This window comes from Notamacropus eugenii, chromosome 4 (genome assembly GCF_028372415.1).
Source record: "Notamacropus eugenii isolate mMacEug1 chromosome 4, mMacEug1.pri_v2, whole genome shotgun sequence".
NCBI classification, from domain to species: Eukaryota; Metazoa; Chordata; class Mammalia; order Diprotodontia; family Macropodidae; genus Notamacropus; species Notamacropus eugenii.
In genome coordinates this window covers 85,130,345-85,149,950 of record NC_092875.1, presented here as the reverse complement: position 1 = coordinate 85,149,950, position 19,606 = coordinate 85,130,345, and the positions used below count along the sequence as shown (strand labels likewise).

Sequence of the window (19,606 nt, the reverse complement as noted above, 5' to 3'; positions counted from 1 at the left end):
AACATTATTTTAAGAAGGGATGCATAATCTTCCCCACATTGCCAGATACAGTTCAGACCCCCTGGTGGAGAAGATGTAACAAATTCTCTGTTCCTGCTAGAATTGGTCAGCCTGTCCTCATGTCTCCTTACTATGTCACATGCGAAGAAAGTGCCCCCCTTTAGATTTCTTGTATTTCTTCAACATTTAGCACTGTGAAGTCTTCTCAGATTCCAATCCCCTTCCCAGTTGTAGTACTCTCTTTTTTTCAAATTAATTCAATTTCAAATTACTTTGTATCACACTGATTTGTATTTCAGAGGAGAAGGGAAGGGGTAGTTGAGGGGGTTTGGGAATTATATCTCTCCTTGCGGAAGGGACTTTTATATTAACAGAAGTTAGTTTAGCACCTTGCACATGGTAGGTGACTAATACATGTGTTTAATGGTATGGAATTTCATTTCTTTCCATTCCATTCTGCAAACACTTACTAAATTCTTTTCTGTGCATAAAACACGGTGCAAGGCTTGGGGATTACTTTCCTGCGGCCTGGCCTTTGCTGATGAAGGTCCCTATTGCCTGGAATGCCCATTGTCCCTCTCTTCTATTGAATTCCCTTCTATTTAAAGCTCAGTTTAAATAAAAGTTATCTCTAGAAAGCCTTCCCTGATACTCTCAGTTGAGAACAGCCTTCCCTAGACCTTCCCTTAGAGAGCATTTGTATCCCAGCTCTCAAGGCATTTTTGACGTAATGTAGTGGATTCAGATAGTTGTTCTGACAGTCTTCTGTTACATTGTAACCTATAGGTGAGCAGGGACGGTGTTTTTGAAGCTCATTGGAACTGGATAGCAGGAAATGAAGGCTTTCCTGCCCATATTCCACAGTGGCCTCAGGGATGTATAAGCCCTCTTTGACTGATCTGTGGAATGAGGAGAGGGGTAGGAGGTAGTTCTACGGTTAGGGGGACTGTAGGTTTAAGGGGTTCATATTTTGGTGTAGTCCTCCCTGTCCTGGAGAGGCAGGTCCTGACTTGGGCAAGGCTCCAAGGGGAGCCTGGTCTGCCCATGAGGAACTTTAATTCCCATACTCTAATTTCTGCCCCAAGTGAAGTCCTGGGGCAGAGGAATGGCCCTGGAAGGGAGCAGGGAGAGGAGCGAAGTGAGGGAACTCCGGGGTTTGTGTGTCTCCCTCTCAGCCGGGGTGGGGCCTTCCTCCCCGCCCCCCCAGAGGTGCTGCCCGGGCAGGCCGGGCAGGCAACGAGGGGGCTGGGCAGGGCTGGGCCGGGGGAGGGAGCGTGTGAATCAGTCCGTGGGGCAGGGAGGCAGGGAGCGGCTGCGGGGTGGGGTGCGGGTGCGGAGGGGACAGCCTGGGCCGGCACCAGGTCAGTGGTCACCTCCGGAGAGCCCTGGGCCCACACCTGGCCAGGTAAGCTTTCCCCTGCCTACCTTCCCTCTTCACACTGCGGGGGCGGGGTTAAGTCAGGCTTAGGGAGAGCTAGGCGGAGAGGAGATGGTGGGAGAAAAGGGGTGGTAGTGAGCCAGATACCTAGATCCAAACTTTGGCGGGTCTGTGTGCGTGTGTGTGAGTGTGTGAGTGTGTGAGTGTGTGCGTGTGTGCGTGTGTGTGTGTGTGTGTGTGTGTGAGAGAGAGAGAGAGAGAGAGAGCCTTCTAGGCGTAGGGTGAGGAATCAGGGCTCTGAGATTTGCCTTGTAAGTACAATATGTGTGAGTCCCTCTGGGTGTGTCTGTGAAAATGAGTGTGAGAGACAGAGTTATGGGGGGCTGGGGTTGTGGGAAACACCTTGGCCTGGCTCCCTACCTTACTAGCCTTTCCTTCCTTAGCCTGCTTTTTTGGGGGGGATAACTTAGGACAGCTTTGGGGATCCAGTGTCCCCTTCCCCTGTCATTCTCCCCACCCATTTCCTTGGCAGGTCTGTCCTCTCAGCCCTTCTGAGACTGGCTGGTCTATGGGAAGCAGAGAACTGAGAGGGCAGGATTCCAGGTAGGGGGAATTGGTGTCCCTGGAGGGGGGGGACTGAAGATCCGAGTGAGGTCAGAATGATCTGGGATCTGGGAATCGGGCCCTGGGCAGGTTTGGGCGAGGTGAGCTTTGGGAGGAGGACTTAGTGACTCCTCACTCTCCTTTCCTGAGGCCAGGAAAGAAATTCCTGCGTTGTGGTACTGGGAGGAGCCTTGGGGGTCTGGGAGTGTAATCCCCTCTCTCTTTGAACCATGGAGCAAACTGAGGCCTAAAGTGGCCTGAGTGCCAGGTAGGGTGGGGAAGGAGTGGAAAGCACCCAGGGGACGATACTTACCCTAGGGAATTCCGAAAATCAGTTGCCAAAATGAGAGTAGAACCTGGGTCTTCTGACAGTTAGGACTGGGGGCAGTTACTATCTGTGGTTAACTAAAGTTAACTGGTCATCTCTGTTACTTTTCTGTCACCCCATTTCCTCTCTATGGACCTTATGTGCGTTCTGAGTTCTACTTCTTGTCTGGGACTTACTTTATATGTCCCCAATAACCAAGATAAAGAATTTGTTTCCTGTCTGTGGCCCCCACTAATGTGAACTGATTTCCTATTTGAGCTCCCATTGGATCCAGTCTGTTCCCCACATCCAGTATATGAACCACTCTGTCTCCTTTCCTGTTTAGGGCTCAACTTTCTTTCGATGGACCCATTTTTTTCCGTGAACCCTTTTGGAAAGTCTGCTGCCCCACTTCCTATCAGTCCTGCTTCCTGTCTATGCCCCCTATATCCCAGCAGAACTCCCCTGTTTCCTATCTATGTCCTTTATATCCAAGTTAAACACTCCTGCTTCCTCTCCATTCCCCATTTCTTATACAAACACCCCCACTTCCTGTCTGTGCCCCCATTTCCTACATAAACACCCATACTTCCTGTCTGTGTCCCCAGTATCCTAATTAAATCTCTTACTTCCTGTGTGCCCCCCCATTTCCTATGCAATAAATAGCCTTATTTCCTATCTGTGCTCTCCATTTTCTATATAAACACCCCCTACTTCCTTTATATCCTAGTTAAACTTTCCTACTTCCTGTCTGTTCCCACCATTTACTATCTAGAAACCCCTGCTTCCTGTCTAGGTCCCCATTTCCTGTATAAACACCCATACTTCCTGTCTGTGTCCCCAGTATCCTAATTAAATCTCTTACTTCCTGTGTGCCCCCCCATTTCCTATGCAATAAATAGCCTTATTTCCTATCTGTGCTCTCCATTTTCTATATAAACACCCCCTACTTCCTTTATATCCTAGTTAAACTTTCCTACTTCCTGTCTGTTCCCACCATTTACTATCTAGAAACCCCTGCTTCCTGTCTAGGTCCCCATTTCCTGTATAAACACCCATACTTTCTGTCTGTGCCCCCATATCCTAGGTAAACTTTCCTACTTCCTGTCTGCTTCCCCGTTTCCTATCTAGAAACCCCTGCTTTCTGACTATGTTCCTTACAAACACCCTTGCTTCCTGTCTTTGCCCTCACCTCCCCGAATATCCTAGATAGATAAACACCCCTGTTTCCTGACTCAGTTGGCTTCTTCTGTGCAGCAACACCTGGCCATTAGTACAATTTAGATCAGCATGCTGTACTTAACCAATTTTGTGTCGTGGACCCTTTCTCAGAATGTTTTTAAATGAAGAACATAAAGTACATAGAGTTACAGGGGAAACCAATTATAGTTTTATATAAATATGAGTGTGTGTGTGTGTATGTGTGTGTATTTTAAAGTTTATAGGGGCCAAGTTAAGAACCCCTGGTCTTGATGGAGTGTTTCTTGTAGGTGATATGCCTGTGAAGTTGTAGAGGGTCATAATTGTGCTGGTAAAGGTCAGGGAGGATGGGCCTGCAAGTCAAAGGTCAGACATTTGGGGGCTGGCTGGAAGGTCATAGTCCATTGGATTATTGAGGATGACTGGAAGGGTGGAAATTGAGGCTGATATTAAAGGCTTTCAGAGCCAGTCTTAGTATTTCTAGGCTCTGGGGTCAGTGAGATCTTAAGCTTACAGATCACAGACTTTGGAGATTATCTATTCATAGAATCTCAGAATTGGAAGGATCCTTAGGAGGCTGTCTTCTTCCTGTGCGAGAATCCTTTCTATGTCATAACATGCCAACTCCCTCATTATAAGTGGAGAAAGCTGAGGATCAGAGAGAGAAAGTGAGTTGCCTAAGGTCCCAAAGAAGGAAATAACAGACACCCCCACTTCCTGTCTGTGCCCCCAACAGATTATTTCTACTATGACTTGATATTTCCAGGGTCCCTCCATTTGGATTTGAGGGGTGGGGTGGGGACCATTGAAACTATCTCTGAGGTTATTCTGGACACATAAAATGTAGCCTTGGTAGAATGTAAATTCCTTGGAGGGAGGGACTAATTCATTTTGGTTTTGTGTCCCCTAGTGCTTACCAAATTCCTGGCATATAGTAGGTTTTAAAGGAATGCTTATTGATTTATTAATTGATTCACAGACCCCATTTGCTCGGTTGTAGCCTTGGCCCCTCTCCAGTTCAACCCTGTCACTGCTCTGACAAAACCCGGGTTTTGTGATTCCTGTAGGGCTAGGGGGCTCCCCTGGGCTTAGGATTTGAGCAGGCCCCACCATAGGAAGGAGATGGGTTAGCCTCTTCCCATATTCTTGAGAGGGCACCTGGCTGTGTCTTAAATCTTAGAACCTCTTTTAGGACTATTTCTTCTCTGAAACCCTCCTGTTTTTGCCTCAGTCATATTCTGTGGCCCATACCCCAGGATGGACAGGCTAGAATCAGGGAAGGTAAAGGACTAAGAACTTTGCTTGTCAGACCTGAGAGGCCAATCTCCTTGGTATTCAGGATAAACTACCTGAATGAGGAGGCCTCTCTTTTCCCTAAGGCCACCAAATTTGAGGGCAGGTACCCAAGAGGCTATTAGTAAAGAAATGCTAGGAGGTGGATGGAGGGAAGAAAGAGTAAAAGTGAATAAAAGAAGGCTATGCTCTTGAGAAATAGAAGTGACTGGGGCAGGAGGAGAAGAATTTGGGGAGAAAAGATGACTTTAAAGGGAGAAAGAGGTTGGAGGAAAAGGAAGGAGATGGTGAGAGAAGTGGGTAGGGGAGAATGAGAACAACAGGGGGAAAGAACAGAAGGAGAAAGAAGATTAGAAGAGAGTAGAGAAGGAGAGAATGGATTATGAGGGAGAAATGAGGGGCATTGAAGGAAGGTCGAGTAGAATAATAGGGATAGGGATGGTAAGAAATGGGTTGAGAATCATTGAGGGATCACAGAATATCAGAGTTGGAAGAGACCTTGGTAGCTGTGAAGCCACCTTATACCTGGGCAGGAATCCCCTCTACCAAGTTCTTGCTTGAAGACCTACTACCTCCAGAAACCAACCATTCTATTTTTGGATAGAGCTAATTGTTAGGAATTCCCTTAATTTTTAGGGAGAAAGGACTGGGAGAAGAAAGAGTTTGCAAAAGAGAAGGAGCTAGTTGTGGTATACTGGAAAGAACACTAGGTCTGGTTTTAAATCCCAGAGCTAATACTTGTGTGTGTCACTGAAGGCTGTGATAGGGGACAGGGGATGCTGTGTGACCCTAGGTTAGTCACTTTCCTCTCTGCATCTCAGTTACTTCATCTGTTAAATGAAGGTCTTGGACTACAAATATAACATCATGCAAAGTTCCTGCCAATGATCATATTTTATAAGTCTATGAGGGTAATTGGAGAGCTGAAAGACCTGGGGAAGAATGATAACTCTAGAGAGGGTATGTGTATGGGGGCACATCCCAGGAGGATCATGGCCAAGTCCAAAGTGGCAGAAAACATGGACAGTTGAGATCTGCTTACACTTGTAGACATTTGAGATCCATTGAATGTCATTTCTCCATTTTTAGATGGGGAGTGGATTTTCTTACCCCTTGGTGGTAAAGAGATGTCTTTGGCTTTTTCAGTTCTGGGGAAGCCAGTAAAGGAGGTCTACTTGGGGGATATTATCCCCAAATGGTACCAGTTCTTGAGCCACGTAGTCTCACCCATTGCCTGCTCCATGCCTCCTTCCCAACACATCCTGTGATTCCTAGCAGGGGGAGGTCCAAATTCCTGGTCTATGCGGAAAGGTGGAAGTTTCTTTTTTTTTTTTTGGAAGAGGGGTGGGGTTTAACTGCTGAGGCTATGAGGGTTGGTCAGTGCAGTGTGTTAAGGTAACAGTGTATATAGGTAGGGTAATGATGAAATCAGGGGATAAATTGGGTCTTTAGTGCGATAACTAAGTTTTCAAGAAATTAAGTAAAAATGTATTTGTTTTTCTTTTGCTTTTTTAGTTTTTGTTTTTCCTGCAGTGGAAAGAGCTGGCCTAAGAGCTGAGAAGGCCATTTCAAATTCTGCTCTTTAACATACTGACCATGTGACTTTGGGCAAGTCACTTAATTTCTCAGTGCTCTAGGCAACTCTTTAAACCTGGAAATTGCAGAGACTGAATTGACCTGCATTGTAGAGGGAGTTTCCTCATTTGGGATCTGCTTATGCCAGTGAAATTATTGAGTCAGTTCCTATCCTCATTTTTTCCCTATGGATTTAAAAAAAAGGAAAATAAAAATGGTTTTCTAGTTTGTACCCATATGTAGCAGGTCCTCTGACCCCATGTGTCATTCTTCCCCAACCCCCAGGATCTCAGAGGTGTGTGTGTGTGTGTGTGTGTGTGTGTGTGTGTGTGTGTGTGTGTGTGTGTGTGTGTGTGTGTGTGTGTAGGGGGTGAGGCCAGCAGGGTGATAATGTTGAGGGATTATCGTGTGTAGAACTTCCAGAAGGTGATAAGAGCAGATTCCTCTGTGTGAGTCCAAGCATTGGGTTCTCCGATCTCTGCAAGGAGGATAGCAGTAAGGTATCAGGGGAAGAGCAAGACTGAGGGGAGAGTGTGGGCAGGTGACAATCTGTGTGTATGTATATGTGTGTGTGATTGCAGTTGGTTACAAGAGGATGTCTCTGTTTAAGGGGGAGGTTTAGTGAAATATTGAACAAAAGCACGTGTTAGAGTCTTTTGGGTCATTTCAGGAGATGACAAGAGCCTGTGTGCATCAGTGATTTCTGGGCTTACAACACCAAGTTTCGTTTATGTGAAATGGGGTGGGATGGATGGAATAATAGATGAGCTCAAGTGGTGGCGGTGGCGCATGTATGTATATGAGCGTGTGTGTGTGTGCATGTGTGAGTGTGTGTGCGCGTGTGTGTATATACATGGGAAAGTAACCAGCCTCCAGTTAGTTCTTTGGGAAGCTATGGTTCTTAGTAGTCTTGCATTTCTCCACTCCGGGTTTTCCAGCTGCTTCTACCGAGGGGGCGTGGCTGGACCCTCCCCCTACCTCTCCCCGCCCAGGTAAAGGCAACCTGGGGCTGCCGGGCTCCGCCTCGGGAGCTGTTCAGGCCCTGCCCCACTCTGGGAGATGAGCTGCGGGGCGGGGCCTGGGTGTCGCCTGATGCAATATCCCTGCTTCCCTCCAGGCTGGGTGGAGGCTGCTCAGGCCCGGACACCTGGGTTATTTCCTTTCCCCCTGTGTCAGTGAGAGCTCATCCCAGGCCTGGTCTTTGGGCCTAGACCCTTGGCTGTAGGGGGTTTGGGGAGGCCCATGCTGGGAAGGGTCCTATCCCCTTTGGGGTCTTGAATCCCTGACTAGAGGTGATCATGAAGAGAGCTGAGGATTGTGGAGGCGAGGAATTCCCTATACCTCTTTGAGCCCTGGTTTCTTTATAAAACTGGGAAATTTAGACTAGATTATTTCTAAGTGGCCATATAGCTCTAAGTCATGTAGTACTGTGGTTTTAGGGTCCTGATCCCCTGGTCTTGGGAAATAATGGAAGAAATCAGAAGGATAGTGGTGGGGTTGACCTATCAGCCATAAGGTGGGTCCCATGTCCTCAACCTTCAGGGAGAACCTATCCAGCTAACCCTTGTATCTGGCTTTCCCAGCAAACCTTGACCTGTGGGGGTGCTTCTCAGGAATGCAGTCCATCTCTCTACCCATATATGGCCATGTGATTGTCTGTGTTTGTGCTAATTGTGTAGTGTTCTGAAGCAGACTCTATATGTACATATGTGAGGATATAATCATCCCAGGATGGGATGGATTCTTGTGGAAGTGTCTGGAGGGCATGACCTGTGCTTTCTCAAATTTTGAAGGACAGGTCACTGTCTTGTTAGAAGACCTGGGCCTAATCTGTTCTTGTGTGACATTGTTTTCCCTTCTGTTGCAGCTCCCTGGCCCAACTGCCATGGCTCGTCGATCTCAGAGCTCCTCCCAGGGGGACAACCCCCTAGCCCCGGACTACCTGCCCCCTCACTACAAGGAATACTACCGGCTGGCCCTAGATGCCCTTGCTGAGGGGGGAGCTGAGGCCTATCGACGTTTCCTGGCTGATGAGGGAGCCCCTGACTTCCTGTGTCCTGACGAACTGGCTCATGTGAGCCGCCATTTGCAGCAGCCACAACATGCCTCCCGGGAAAATGCTACTACCCAGGGAAGTGCCTCTGGATCCCTTCCACAGGCAGATGGTGATGTGGACATGGATGGCTCCTCTGGTACCTACTGGCCTGTGAATTCAGACTTGGCTGTGCCTGAACTTGATCTCGGATGGCCTATGACCTTTGGCTTTCAGGGCACTGAAGTGACCACTCTAGTGCAACCACCTCCACCTGACAACCCCAGCATCAAGGATGAGGCCCGGAGGATGATCAGAGCTGCCCAGCAGGTCAGGACCAGTCATGTGGGGACAAGGGGGAGATACAGATAGCTGAAGTTGTAAGGATCAATCAGTAAGTCTGTATGGAGTAACTGTGTGCCACTTTGAACCAGGTCAAGTTATGGGAGAACAAGAGGGGCAGACCCAGACCCTGATCTTAGGAGAGAAGTAGGAATAGACTCGGGGCCTGCCTGGCCTTAGGAGGCTTAGAGTCTTGGGTAGACAGGAGGAGGAGCAAACAAGGGCATCATCCTCAGAGATTTCATAATCCATCAATCAGCAAGCATTTATGAAGTGCTTACTCTGTGCCTCGAAATATACTAAATCCTGGTGATCCAAAGCAAAAACAGTCCCTGCTTGTGTTCCACTAGAGAAGGCAGTATATACAAGGTATTTACAGAGTAGATGGGAGGTAACCTTGGAGGGGAACACATTAGCCAGTGAGAAGAAATTACAAAATGAGCAGACCCATGCCCTACACTTGGGGAATGAGGTGGGATGAGGAGAAGAGAACATGGAGATTAGATACAGAGACATATCCAAGACTGTATATTAACCATTGCTAAAAGTATGAAACAGACTGTGGTTTTTCTTTACTTAATGTATGAGGAGAGAGAGGTAGAAGGAGGGGGGAAAGGGAAGGGAATGGAGGAGAGGGAGGGGAAAGGAAGGAGGGGAGAGAAGAAGAAAGAGAAAGAAATGGAGGGAGGGAAATGGAATAGAGAGAGGGGCAGAAGGAAGGGAAAGAGAGAGGGGAGGGAGGAACACAGAGAGGGAGGGACAGGAGATGTGGTTAGCAAGGGGTGATTTGTGAGTTCAGAATCAAGGAGATGGCATTACTGAGTGATGGTGAGATTTAGGGTATGCCCCAGGTATGCCCCACCATCTAGTGAAGATGAAGAGTCATAGGAGTGGACAGAGAGCATATGTGAGAGGATATCAACATGCATATTTCAGTCCTCTGGTAGGAAGGGAGTACTTGGGGTTGGAAGGAAAGACTTTGAACCAGGTAATGAACTTGAGAAAGGAGGGAGAGCTCTCTGGAGGTTGGTAGATCCTTTATCAAGTGACTCACCAGATACTATAGATGAAAGGATTAGAAGTCGCAGGATGATGGTAGGTCAGGGAAGGTTTGGACACAGCCCAGGGGAGCAAAGAGTATGCCAGCTTCTTCACATATCTCAGTGTATCAAGGGGCATAGAAGAAGGAGCTATTGGCACTGGAGAAGGTGACTGGTGATGAAGTGTCTTAAAGAAACAGGTTTCCATGAGCACATGAAGATGAAAGATATGAAAAAAGAGATAGAGGAAGAAAGGTTTGGAAAGAAAGCGCAAAGGAGGAAGGGGGATAGTAGGATTAGCTGTCAGGGAAAGGTAGCAGGTAAAGTCAGCTTTTGGTTTGGGAGACATTGATGCTGAGTCACCGTGATTGGGAGAAAGAGGTATGCATTTTCAAATTTAGTCACCTGTTGCCTGGGGCCTCTGTCTTTTGGAGTTCTGTGATAATGGAGGGCAGCATTGATGTGGTATTCCCTCTCCAAACACTAAGAACTTAGGTAGCTGGGTATTAAGGTAGGAGGTCTGAGACCCCAGGAACTAGACTAAATTCACAGTTAGCATCAGTCAGGTAGTTATATCTCAAGGTGGTAGAGGACGAGACACACACAGGTATTATGGCATTCATGGAATATGTGCTTGGCTATGCCAGTCTTGATTTCTAAGTTTCTGGTCCTTCTGGCTTTCAGTCTGTTCAGATCAGTTCACTTCAGAGTCCCAGCCAACCTAGAACTAAGGCTTTGCTTGAAATCTGCTTTCTGGCTCCAGGTCTAGTGTCTGTGGTGCCATTTCTGTAGCTCTGGACCTGATTCCTGGGTCTTACATTTCTCATGATGTAACTTAAGATCCCATTAACTTTTTGAGTTGTCATTATCATACTAAGAACCCCAGATCTTATTCAGACCACTCTTTCCTAGCCATATCTTTCCCACCTTATACTTGTGAAACTGATTTTTTGGAATCCAAATGTAATGTTTCACCTTTATCCCTACCAAATTTCATCTTGTGAGGTTTGGTCCAAGCTTTTGCCCTGTAAGGATCTTCTGGGATCCTGTCATTCCCTGTATTAACCATCCTTCCCTTGCTGTGTCATCAGCAGATTTGATAAACACGTTTCCTAAGCCTTTATTCAAGCCACCAATAAAAATATTCAATCTTTTAAAGCCAAGCACATATCCTAGGGCACTACTCTGGAGATGAACTTCCAAGTTCATATATCAAACTTTTCATGATTATTCTCTGGGTCTGGCTATTCAACAAATTCCACACTCACTCTTCCATACTGTCGTCTAGCCCATATAGCTACATTTTTTTTCGGTACAAACAGTATGAGTGACTTTACTGAAATTTGGGATCTTTGATATCCATCTTACCTGCCAGTTTAGTCACTTTCAGTCCCACCTGACAAGAGGACTGAGAGGCTGGGTGTGTGTTTATGTGGAGGAGGGGTGTTAACTCATTAATAGTGGGATGCCAAAGACACGATCACGTTTAGGGAATGATGATGAGTTTTTTTTAAATAGGTTGGTTCTGACCCACAGGTACCCATGTAAATCAGAGATGGGCATATTTTCTTTAAAAATAAAAGTTTTATGTTGCTTTTAATTTTTACACCACTGTCACTTACTCATCTTCACTCCTATCCTGCTTTGAACCTTTTTTGTAACAAAATCATTCTCACAAAGCCCTGGGAGGAGGAGGGGGAGCATAGGTTCTATTCTTATCTCCATTTTTCTGTTAAGAAAACAGAGGTAAACAGGTTAAATGACTTGCTGAGGGTACCACAGCTAGAAAGTATCCGAGGCAAGATTTGAACTCAGGTTTTCCTGACTCCAAGTCCAGTGCTCTGTGGACTGTGCTCCCTCACTGCCCAGATCCCTTTCTAATAGCCTAACTGTCAAATTCCATATTCACAGTCTCGAGCTTTCTCTTGAGGGGAGGAAAGTGGGTTTCCTTATAGTTTTCTAAGAATGATTTGTTGTTCAGTTGTTTTTTAGTCATGTCTGACTCTTCATGATCCCATTTAGGGTTTCTTGGCAAAGATTCAAGAATGCTATTTCTTTCTCCAGCTCATTTTACATATGAGGAAAATGAGGCAAACAGGGTTTAAGTGATTTACCCAGAGTCACACAGCTAATAAGTGTCCAAGGCCAGATTGGAAGTCCCAAAGATGACTCCAGATTAGGAACTCTAACCATTGTACCACCTAGCTTCACTCTAAGACTGATATTGTTCATCAAAATTCATTAGCTTTTGACTAACTTTTAGTGTTAACATTTAAATTGCTGTAGTTTACTGCATGTATTATTCATTTAGTTATTTTTTCACTATCATTTCATGCAAGCCTTGCCTATTATTAACAATTTTTTATGCACCATAATATTCCATTGCATTTGTGTGCCATGGTTTGTTTCACCATTCTACAATTTATTGGTATACATTCTGTCTTTACCTCCTCTCCAATTATTTGATCAGTAGCCTGATGAAAATAGCTAGACTGTCTTCTTGGTAACTGTACAAATTTTAGGAGGGAACTTTGTGATTGAAAGAATATTTCTGTCTCATAAGTGCTGAACTGTTTTCATCCACCAGACACATTATATTTGCAGACCTACAGAAAGACTCTCTCTTTTCTTTCTACGAACTTGACGGTTTTCAAGGTCCCTTTTATATTAGAATATTTATGCTTCCTGCCTTAACTTCACCTGTGGACAACTTGACTTCTAGACTTCCAGCTATTTTTTCCAGGCCCAGTGAACCATCTCCATGTAGAATTTAGCCAAGGAGGTTTGAGAGATGCTTAAAAATGCAATTCTGAAGACACAGAGGGAAACAATTCCAGTGAGAAGGAAAAAATGAATTTTATCTGAAGATACCAATGTAGAGATTTACAAGGAACACAATAACCAACTTAGAATTTGCTGTACCAAAGGGTATGATGAGTTTAGTTACTTTTCTTGAATAATTCCAAGTTGGTTATCAGAATGGCTGTGCCAGTTCACATCTCCATCAAAAGTCCGTCTGTGTGCCTGCCTTCCCATGACTCCTCCAACATCAGTCCTTTCCCTTTTTAATCATCTTGCCAGTTTCCTGTGTTTGACATGTTGCTTTAATTTGAGTTCTTTTTGGTGATTTAAAGCATTTTTTTTCATCTAGGATTATAGATACTCTAAATAGAGCTGCTAGCGACCTTAAAAGCCCTTCCATTGAACTTCTTCATTTTACAAATGAGGAAATTGGAGCTCAGAGAGGCTAAGTGAATTTCCTAAATTCACACAGATTATAAACATCAGAGGTGGGATTTGAACGTGGGTCCTCTGACTTTACATCTAATTGTTCCTTCTATTTTACGATGCTAACTGCATGGCCACTAATAGCTGGCAATTTTTCTTTTGAAAACCATTTATTAACTTCCACTGACTGCTTATTTAATTGAGGAATGGCTCATTGATCTTATTAGTGTCAATTCCCTATATGTCTGGAGTATCACACTTTTATCAGGTATTTGACTTCAAGATATTTTTCTTCAATCTGAGTTTTGTCTAATTCTAGTTGCATTGATGTCGTTTGTACAAAAACATTTATATTCTATCTAATTGAAATTATCTTTTTTTTGTGATCTCCTCCATACTTAGCTGTTAACAATTCTCCCTGTAGCCATAGTTGTGAGAGTTACCTCCTTCCATCTTCTGAGATTCAGCATGCCTGACACCGCTCTTATGCCGCCCTTGCATTCTTGCTTAGTTACATCAGTATTCTTTTATTTTTGATGATGTGAATTTTTGTATTTAACAGTCATAGTCATTTGGAGCTGATTCTCACTAATGGGAAGGAGTTGGTTACTGGGGTAGAAATAATAAGAGGAAATGACTACTCTCTCCTGTATTCTGTGCTAGAGAAAGAGAAAACCTGGATATAGTTTGATGTGTACCCTCAATTTTAGGAAAACAGGTTTCAGAGGGTTCAGAGGAAGGATAAGTATAATCACAAGTACAAAAATTCTTCAGGGGAAATCAGCCCAGGAGCTTTGAAACATGCTTAAATACGAGATTCTGAAGACACAAAGGGAAACAATTCCAATGAGAAGGAACATCCTTAGGTACTGAGGGAATTGCTGAGCCACTGTCAGTAATATTTGAAGGATTGTGGGAAATAGAAGAGGTAGCATAAGATTGGAGAAAGGCACATTTTTAATTTTCAAAAAAGGGAAGATAAGAGAGTATATAAAGTGTAGGTCAGTGAAATTAGCTTTGGTACTCAGGAAAATTACAGAATGGATCATATTCAAAAAGTAGCTAGTGAACATCCAGAAAGAAAATCAGGGTTACCAAAAACCAATATGGCTTCATCAAGAACAGGTCTTATGGACAAGTCTTATGTTCTTTTTCAAGAAGGTTACTAAACTGGTAGATTGGGGAATGTTCTGGATATAGTTTGGCTAGGTTTTAGCAAAACTTTTTAAAAAGTGATTTCATATTATTCTTATGGAGAAGGTGAAGAAATGAAGAGTAGATTGGATTCAGATGGATTCAGAAATGACTGGGCTCAAGTAGCAAGTTGTTAATAATTCAATGGAAGCTTAGAAGGAGGTCTCCAGAGGAGTAATCCAGGAATCTCTGTTTGGCTCTGTGTTACTTAACATTTTTTATCAGTGAGGGAGAAAGTCATAAAATGCATACTCATCATGTTTGCAGATGACATAAAACTGGGAGGGATGACTAATACACTGGATGACAGACTTGGGATCCAAGAGGACTCAATAGGCTCTCAGCATTTTGTTGCTTCTAATAAGATCAAATCCAATCGAGACCAACGTAAAGGCTTACACTTGGATACAAAAAAAATCTCAACTTCACAAGGACAAACAAGGGAGGTATGAGACAGAAGTTCTGAAAAATGTCTCAGGATTTTAGTGGAGGTAATCTCAATATGAGTCAGCAGCAGTGTAATGTCGCAACCGAAAAAAAAAAAGCAAATGTGATCATTCACTGTCTCAGGAGGCAGAGCTTCCAGGAATAAGAGGTGATAGTTCAACTCTACTCTGCCTTTGTCAGACCTTATCTGGAGTGTTGTGTCCAGTTCTGGGATCAGAGTGTAAGAAGACATTGATAAACTGCAAAGTGTCTAGAGGAGGGCAATTAGGATGGTGAATGGTTGTGAATACATGTCATATAAGGGTCAGTTGAAAGGCACCAGGCATGTTTGGTATGGGGGACATGATAAAAAAAAGGGGGACATGATAGTTCTGTTCAGGAATTTGAAGATATATTTTATGGAGGAAAGATTAAATTTCTTCTATCTGGCCTCTTAGGGGAAAGCCAGGAGTAGGAGATAGAAATGGTAACAAGTCAAATTAATTTTGATGTCAGGAAAAATGTGTTAGCAATTTGAGCTATCCAAAAGTGGAATGGGCTGCCTTGAGAGGTGGTAGGTTCCCCATCCTGGGAGATCTTCAAGTAAAGGCGAGATGACTAGTTGATGAGGATATTATACTCATTGGGTATGGGTTGGACTGAATGGCTGCTGAAGTCCCTCCCAGATCTCAAACTTGGTGATTCTGTATGCCTGACATGACCCATTCTTTCCCCCATTCCTCTGTAAAGACAGTGCTATCTCTTAAGTTGTTTTAGCGTAATTTAAGGCAACCCTATTCCTTCTAGCTCTTTTTCTCACCTTGAAGCATCTCTCAATGCTGTTACCTTTCCCAACGGTATTGTTACCTTTCCCTGGTTTGGGAGTTTTTCTTATTATTTCCTTTTGTTTGTTTTTATGTAGCTATTTAATTCTCTTTTTTTTTCTTTCTCAAATAGTCAGATAAAATTCTCCCTTCTCTTCCTTTAGCTTGTTCATTAAATTTTCATTTTCTGTATCTTTTTCTAAAAAGGATTTCTTTTCTATGTTTTCTTCACTATTTATCTTCTTTTTCTGCCTATTCTAGACTTATCCTTTGATTCATTGCCCTTATGATAATTATTTAGTCCTTCTTCACTCTAGAATTAGTTCCTCATGGAATTAAAGCTTCTAAAGTTCTTTGGGTTCCTTCCTCTAAACCTAGGGTAGGGAGCCCTCTAGGTCCTGAGCTAAGGCCCTGTGACTGAATCAAAGCTTCACAGAACAAATCCCCTTAATAAAAGGATTTGTTCTGTAAAACTGAAGATCGCATGTGAAGACTCCATGAGGCTGTAGGTTCCCCACCCCTGTTCCCAATGGTTTCTAGGTGACTTTCTTGTAGATCTTTTCCCACCCCTTGTCCCTTTTCTTCTTGTTTAGCCTTACTCTTAGAAATACCAATTCCTGTAGGTGACGGAGAGAATATTGTCCCAGGGCAGAAACTTTGCTATTTCTCTGATCTTTCGGTTCATTATTGACCTTTGCTCTCCCTTTTGATCACTTTTTCCTTTTGATCTCTTCCCTGGTCCATGTCCTTCCAACACGGGATGAGTGCTCTCTCTCCCTCCTCCTCCCCCTCCCCCTCTCCCTCTCCCTCTCTCTTTCTCTTTCTCTTTCTTTCCCTCCCGCCCCCTTTCAGTACCAAATACCTCTGGATCATGCCCATTGTTAGGTCCCAATCCTCCTTTATAGAATATCTCTTTTCTCCTGTGACAGGTACCCCTTTCCCACTACTAAAACAAGAATTCAGTCTCTCTTCCTTCACCCCATTTCAATTCCTCCCTTTTCCTCCATGCCCAACTCCTGTAGGCTCTCTTCCCCGGAGACTAGAGGAGTTAATTTTCCCTTCACTCTTAGCTTTTGACTTGATTAGATTAGATTAGAATACATTATGTATTACTCTCTGTCTTCTTCCTCTCCTCCTCCTCTTTTCTGTACTCTCTCATTCTGTACTTTAGTCCTTCAAAAAAAATTGATTCACCTCTAAGTGGAATGTTGTGAGGTTTACTATGTGATGTTTCACACCTTTTTCACTATCAGTTCTATCTGGTTGCTGCTTCTGCCCTTGTCACCTTGTGTGCATTTAGAAATGGTTTCATTTTTGTTATTTTGTTGTTGTCCTTGGTTCCTATATTGGTTTCCCTTTCTTGTGTTTCTGTTGTGTGGAGTGTTTCAGGGGCAAATACTTTTTTCAGGTCTGATTTTCTTTCTAGAAAAGTTTCAAATACCTCTTTATTGAACATCCATTTTTTTCTCATGACTTGTTAGTCTCAGACTTGCAGGGTTGGTCACCTGTGTTGAGTCCTGAGTTCTTTTGTTCCAAGGAACACATGGTTTCATTCTCTCCAGCAGTTTCCTATGAGTGTTGACTAGTCTTGTGTTATGCAAATAGAGAATAATATGTAACATACTCTTATCTAGTCCAATCACTCTCTGGGGCATTAGCTCTCTATTAACTGTTTTTATTTTGTTCTTTCCAGTACAAAGAGCATTTTCCTTGGTGGAGAAGACAAGCAAACTATGAGTCAGGCAGTTTTGCCTGCTCTCATCCACTCTAGCAATAGTCCTATCCATTCTTTGGGCCTTTTCCTTCTTCTAGTATAACTAGGAAAATTGTTTTCGTTGTCCTTAGGTTTCCTTATCAGCTTCAGGTCATCTGAGCTTTAGCATTCCTGATGGACCATACCATGTTTTAGTTATTTTTAAACAAATGGTTTGTAACTTTTAAACAAATGGTTTGTAACTTTTTTCTTCTTACATTACTGTTACTTTCCAATGACTTCTTCCCCATCCTTGACCAAAAACTCCCCAAAACAAGCCCTTCCTTGAAACAAAGAAACAAAATGAAGCAGAAAAACCAGCACTTGAGCAGGTGGGATAGTGCCTCATATTGCAGCTGTGGGCCACACATCTCTGCTGGGAAAGGTTCTTCCTCAGGAGACTTGTGAAGTTAGGATGGGTGACTGCATTGATCAGAGTTCTGGTAACCTTTAATGCTCTTCTTATGTTATTGTGGCCGTTTGCTGATGATCCATCAGTGAATCAAAAACTTCCTTAGTTTCTCTGTATTTTTCACATTCATTGTTTTTTAAGCATACTAAGGTGGCATCACATTCATATACCAAAGTTTGTTTAGGTATTCCCCAACAGATATGCACTGACTTTATTTTCACTTCTTCGTTACCACAAAATAGAAAGTCCTAGACTTGGAGTCAGGATAGTGTGGCTTTAAATCCTGCCTATGACACTTAGCTCACTGTGTGACCTTGGGCCTCAGTTCTCCTTCTCTAAAACAAGGACTAGATGGCCTTTGAGGTCTCATCAAGCTCAGTGCTGGGCTTTTGCATTCAACCCATGTGATGTGATCTTTCTTCTATCTTGGGTTTGGATTCTGTGCATTCTGTTCATTCCCTTTTCCCCCACTTCCATGTCTTAGTCTAAAGATCATTCTACATGGTGTAGAGGTTCAGTCATCAGTCATGTCATTCCACCTACTCTGCTCTGTCGTCCTCCTCCTGCCTTGATCTGTCTCATAACTCAAAAAGCCAGTGCTTTTTTTTTGTCCTTAGTGTTCATTACCGGCTTCTTTCTGTCCTTTAGTGTGTCATCTTTGCATTCTTCCTGTTACCTCAGTTGAGTGGGCAGCATAATGTAATGGGAGAGGAGTTTGATGGGGAGTCAGGGGATTTGTGTAGGAATCCTGCCTCAGATACATATTCATTTGGTTACCTACTTCATTGTTCTGAGCCTTAGTTTTATGACCTGTGAAAGGGGTATACCATTACTAGAGATCTTTTGAAGATCATATGAGATAATATGTGTATAGTGCTTAGTAAACTTTAGATGGCTATGTAAATGCCAGCCACTATTTTTATCTTTCTTGGTAGGCCTGTTTGTTGGAACTAGGAAAATTTAGAAATAGGAAACAAAAGATAGGGATAAATGGCTACTTTTCTGGATGGAGAGTTTGTGCACAGTTGGGTGGTTTCCTAGGGATCAGTCAGTGCTGGGACCAGCCTTATTTCAGTATATAAATCTAGGAAAGCGGTGTATACTGGTTTGCAGGTGACACTGAGCTCCTCCAAGGAGTGTGAGATACTTTGTCGATGGAGGCAGATGAGAGAGAAGGCTTTCAAGGCTATGTGAGTGGGGAGGAGTCTCTTTACCCCAGACGTAGCACTAATTTGATCAGCACCATCTCTGCCCAATCTGCTTCCTGTGTATCTTCCAGGTGGTGGCCATTGTGATGGACATGTTCACAGATGTAGACCTGCTGAGTGAGGTCTTAGAGGCAGCTGCCCGACGTGTCCCTGTCTATATCCTCCTGGATGAAATGAATGCCCAGCACTTTCTGGACATGGCTGAAAAGTGCCGGGTCAACCTGCATCATGTGGATGTGAGTGATTGGGGAAGGGAGTGGGGGATAATTATGGGAGGTTCAACCTGTGTCTCATGGACATCAGACTGATGGAGGGGATAGATGAGGAAGTAAGAAAGAGTAATCTTAGCAGGTGTGGTTTAACCTATACCAGGTGCATTCATTTGGGGGGGGGAGGCAAGGGGGAGTCTATATGGAGATTGCCTTGCTTCTTATGTCCCTGACTCATACTCCTTCCTATCTAGTTCCTTCGGGTTCGCACAGTCTCAGGACCCACCTATTACTGCCGCACAGGAAAGTCCTTCAAGGGCCACGTGAAGGAGAAGTTCCTATTGGTGGATTGTGCTGTTGTGCTGAGTGGGAGCTACAGGTGAGAAGGGTAGATATGAAGAAAAAAGACTGTGGGGTCAAGAGTACTCTCTCCACCTTCCCCCTTTCTCCCTAAATTTACCTCTGTGTCCTCTCCACTAACTTTTACCTCCTTATACTCCTAATTTTTTATAGTCCTTTGAGGAGATTCACTATGGGACCCTTCCTCTGCTCTTCCTCCAGTGTCCTCTCCATCCCTGACCT

General features: G+C 43.9%; 1 protein-coding gene across 7 annotated transcripts in view; it reads left to right on the top strand.

Moving 5' to 3' along the window:
- FAM83H (family with sequence similarity 83 member H) overlaps nucleotides 1-19,606 on the top strand; it is a 35,533-nt gene that overhangs the window by 11,561 nt on the left and 4,366 nt on the right. For 2 of the 7 annotated variants that reach the window (XM_072602567.1, XM_072602572.1), the window contains exons 2-4: nucleotides 8,224-8,718; nucleotides 18,887-19,051; nucleotides 19,279-19,403. In XM_072602567.1, the coding sequence (XP_072458668.1) occupies nucleotides 8,224-8,718; nucleotides 18,887-19,051; nucleotides 19,279-19,403 (785 nt within the window). Of the gene's footprint in view, nucleotides 1-1,283; nucleotides 1,406-1,493; nucleotides 1,690-1,910; nucleotides 1,982-2,059; nucleotides 7,349-7,478; nucleotides 7,873-8,223; nucleotides 8,719-18,886; nucleotides 19,052-19,278; nucleotides 19,404-19,606 lie in introns of those variants that run through there. The other 5 variants (XM_072602569.1, XM_072602568.1, XM_072602573.1 and 2 more) reach the window with 5 other exon arrangements.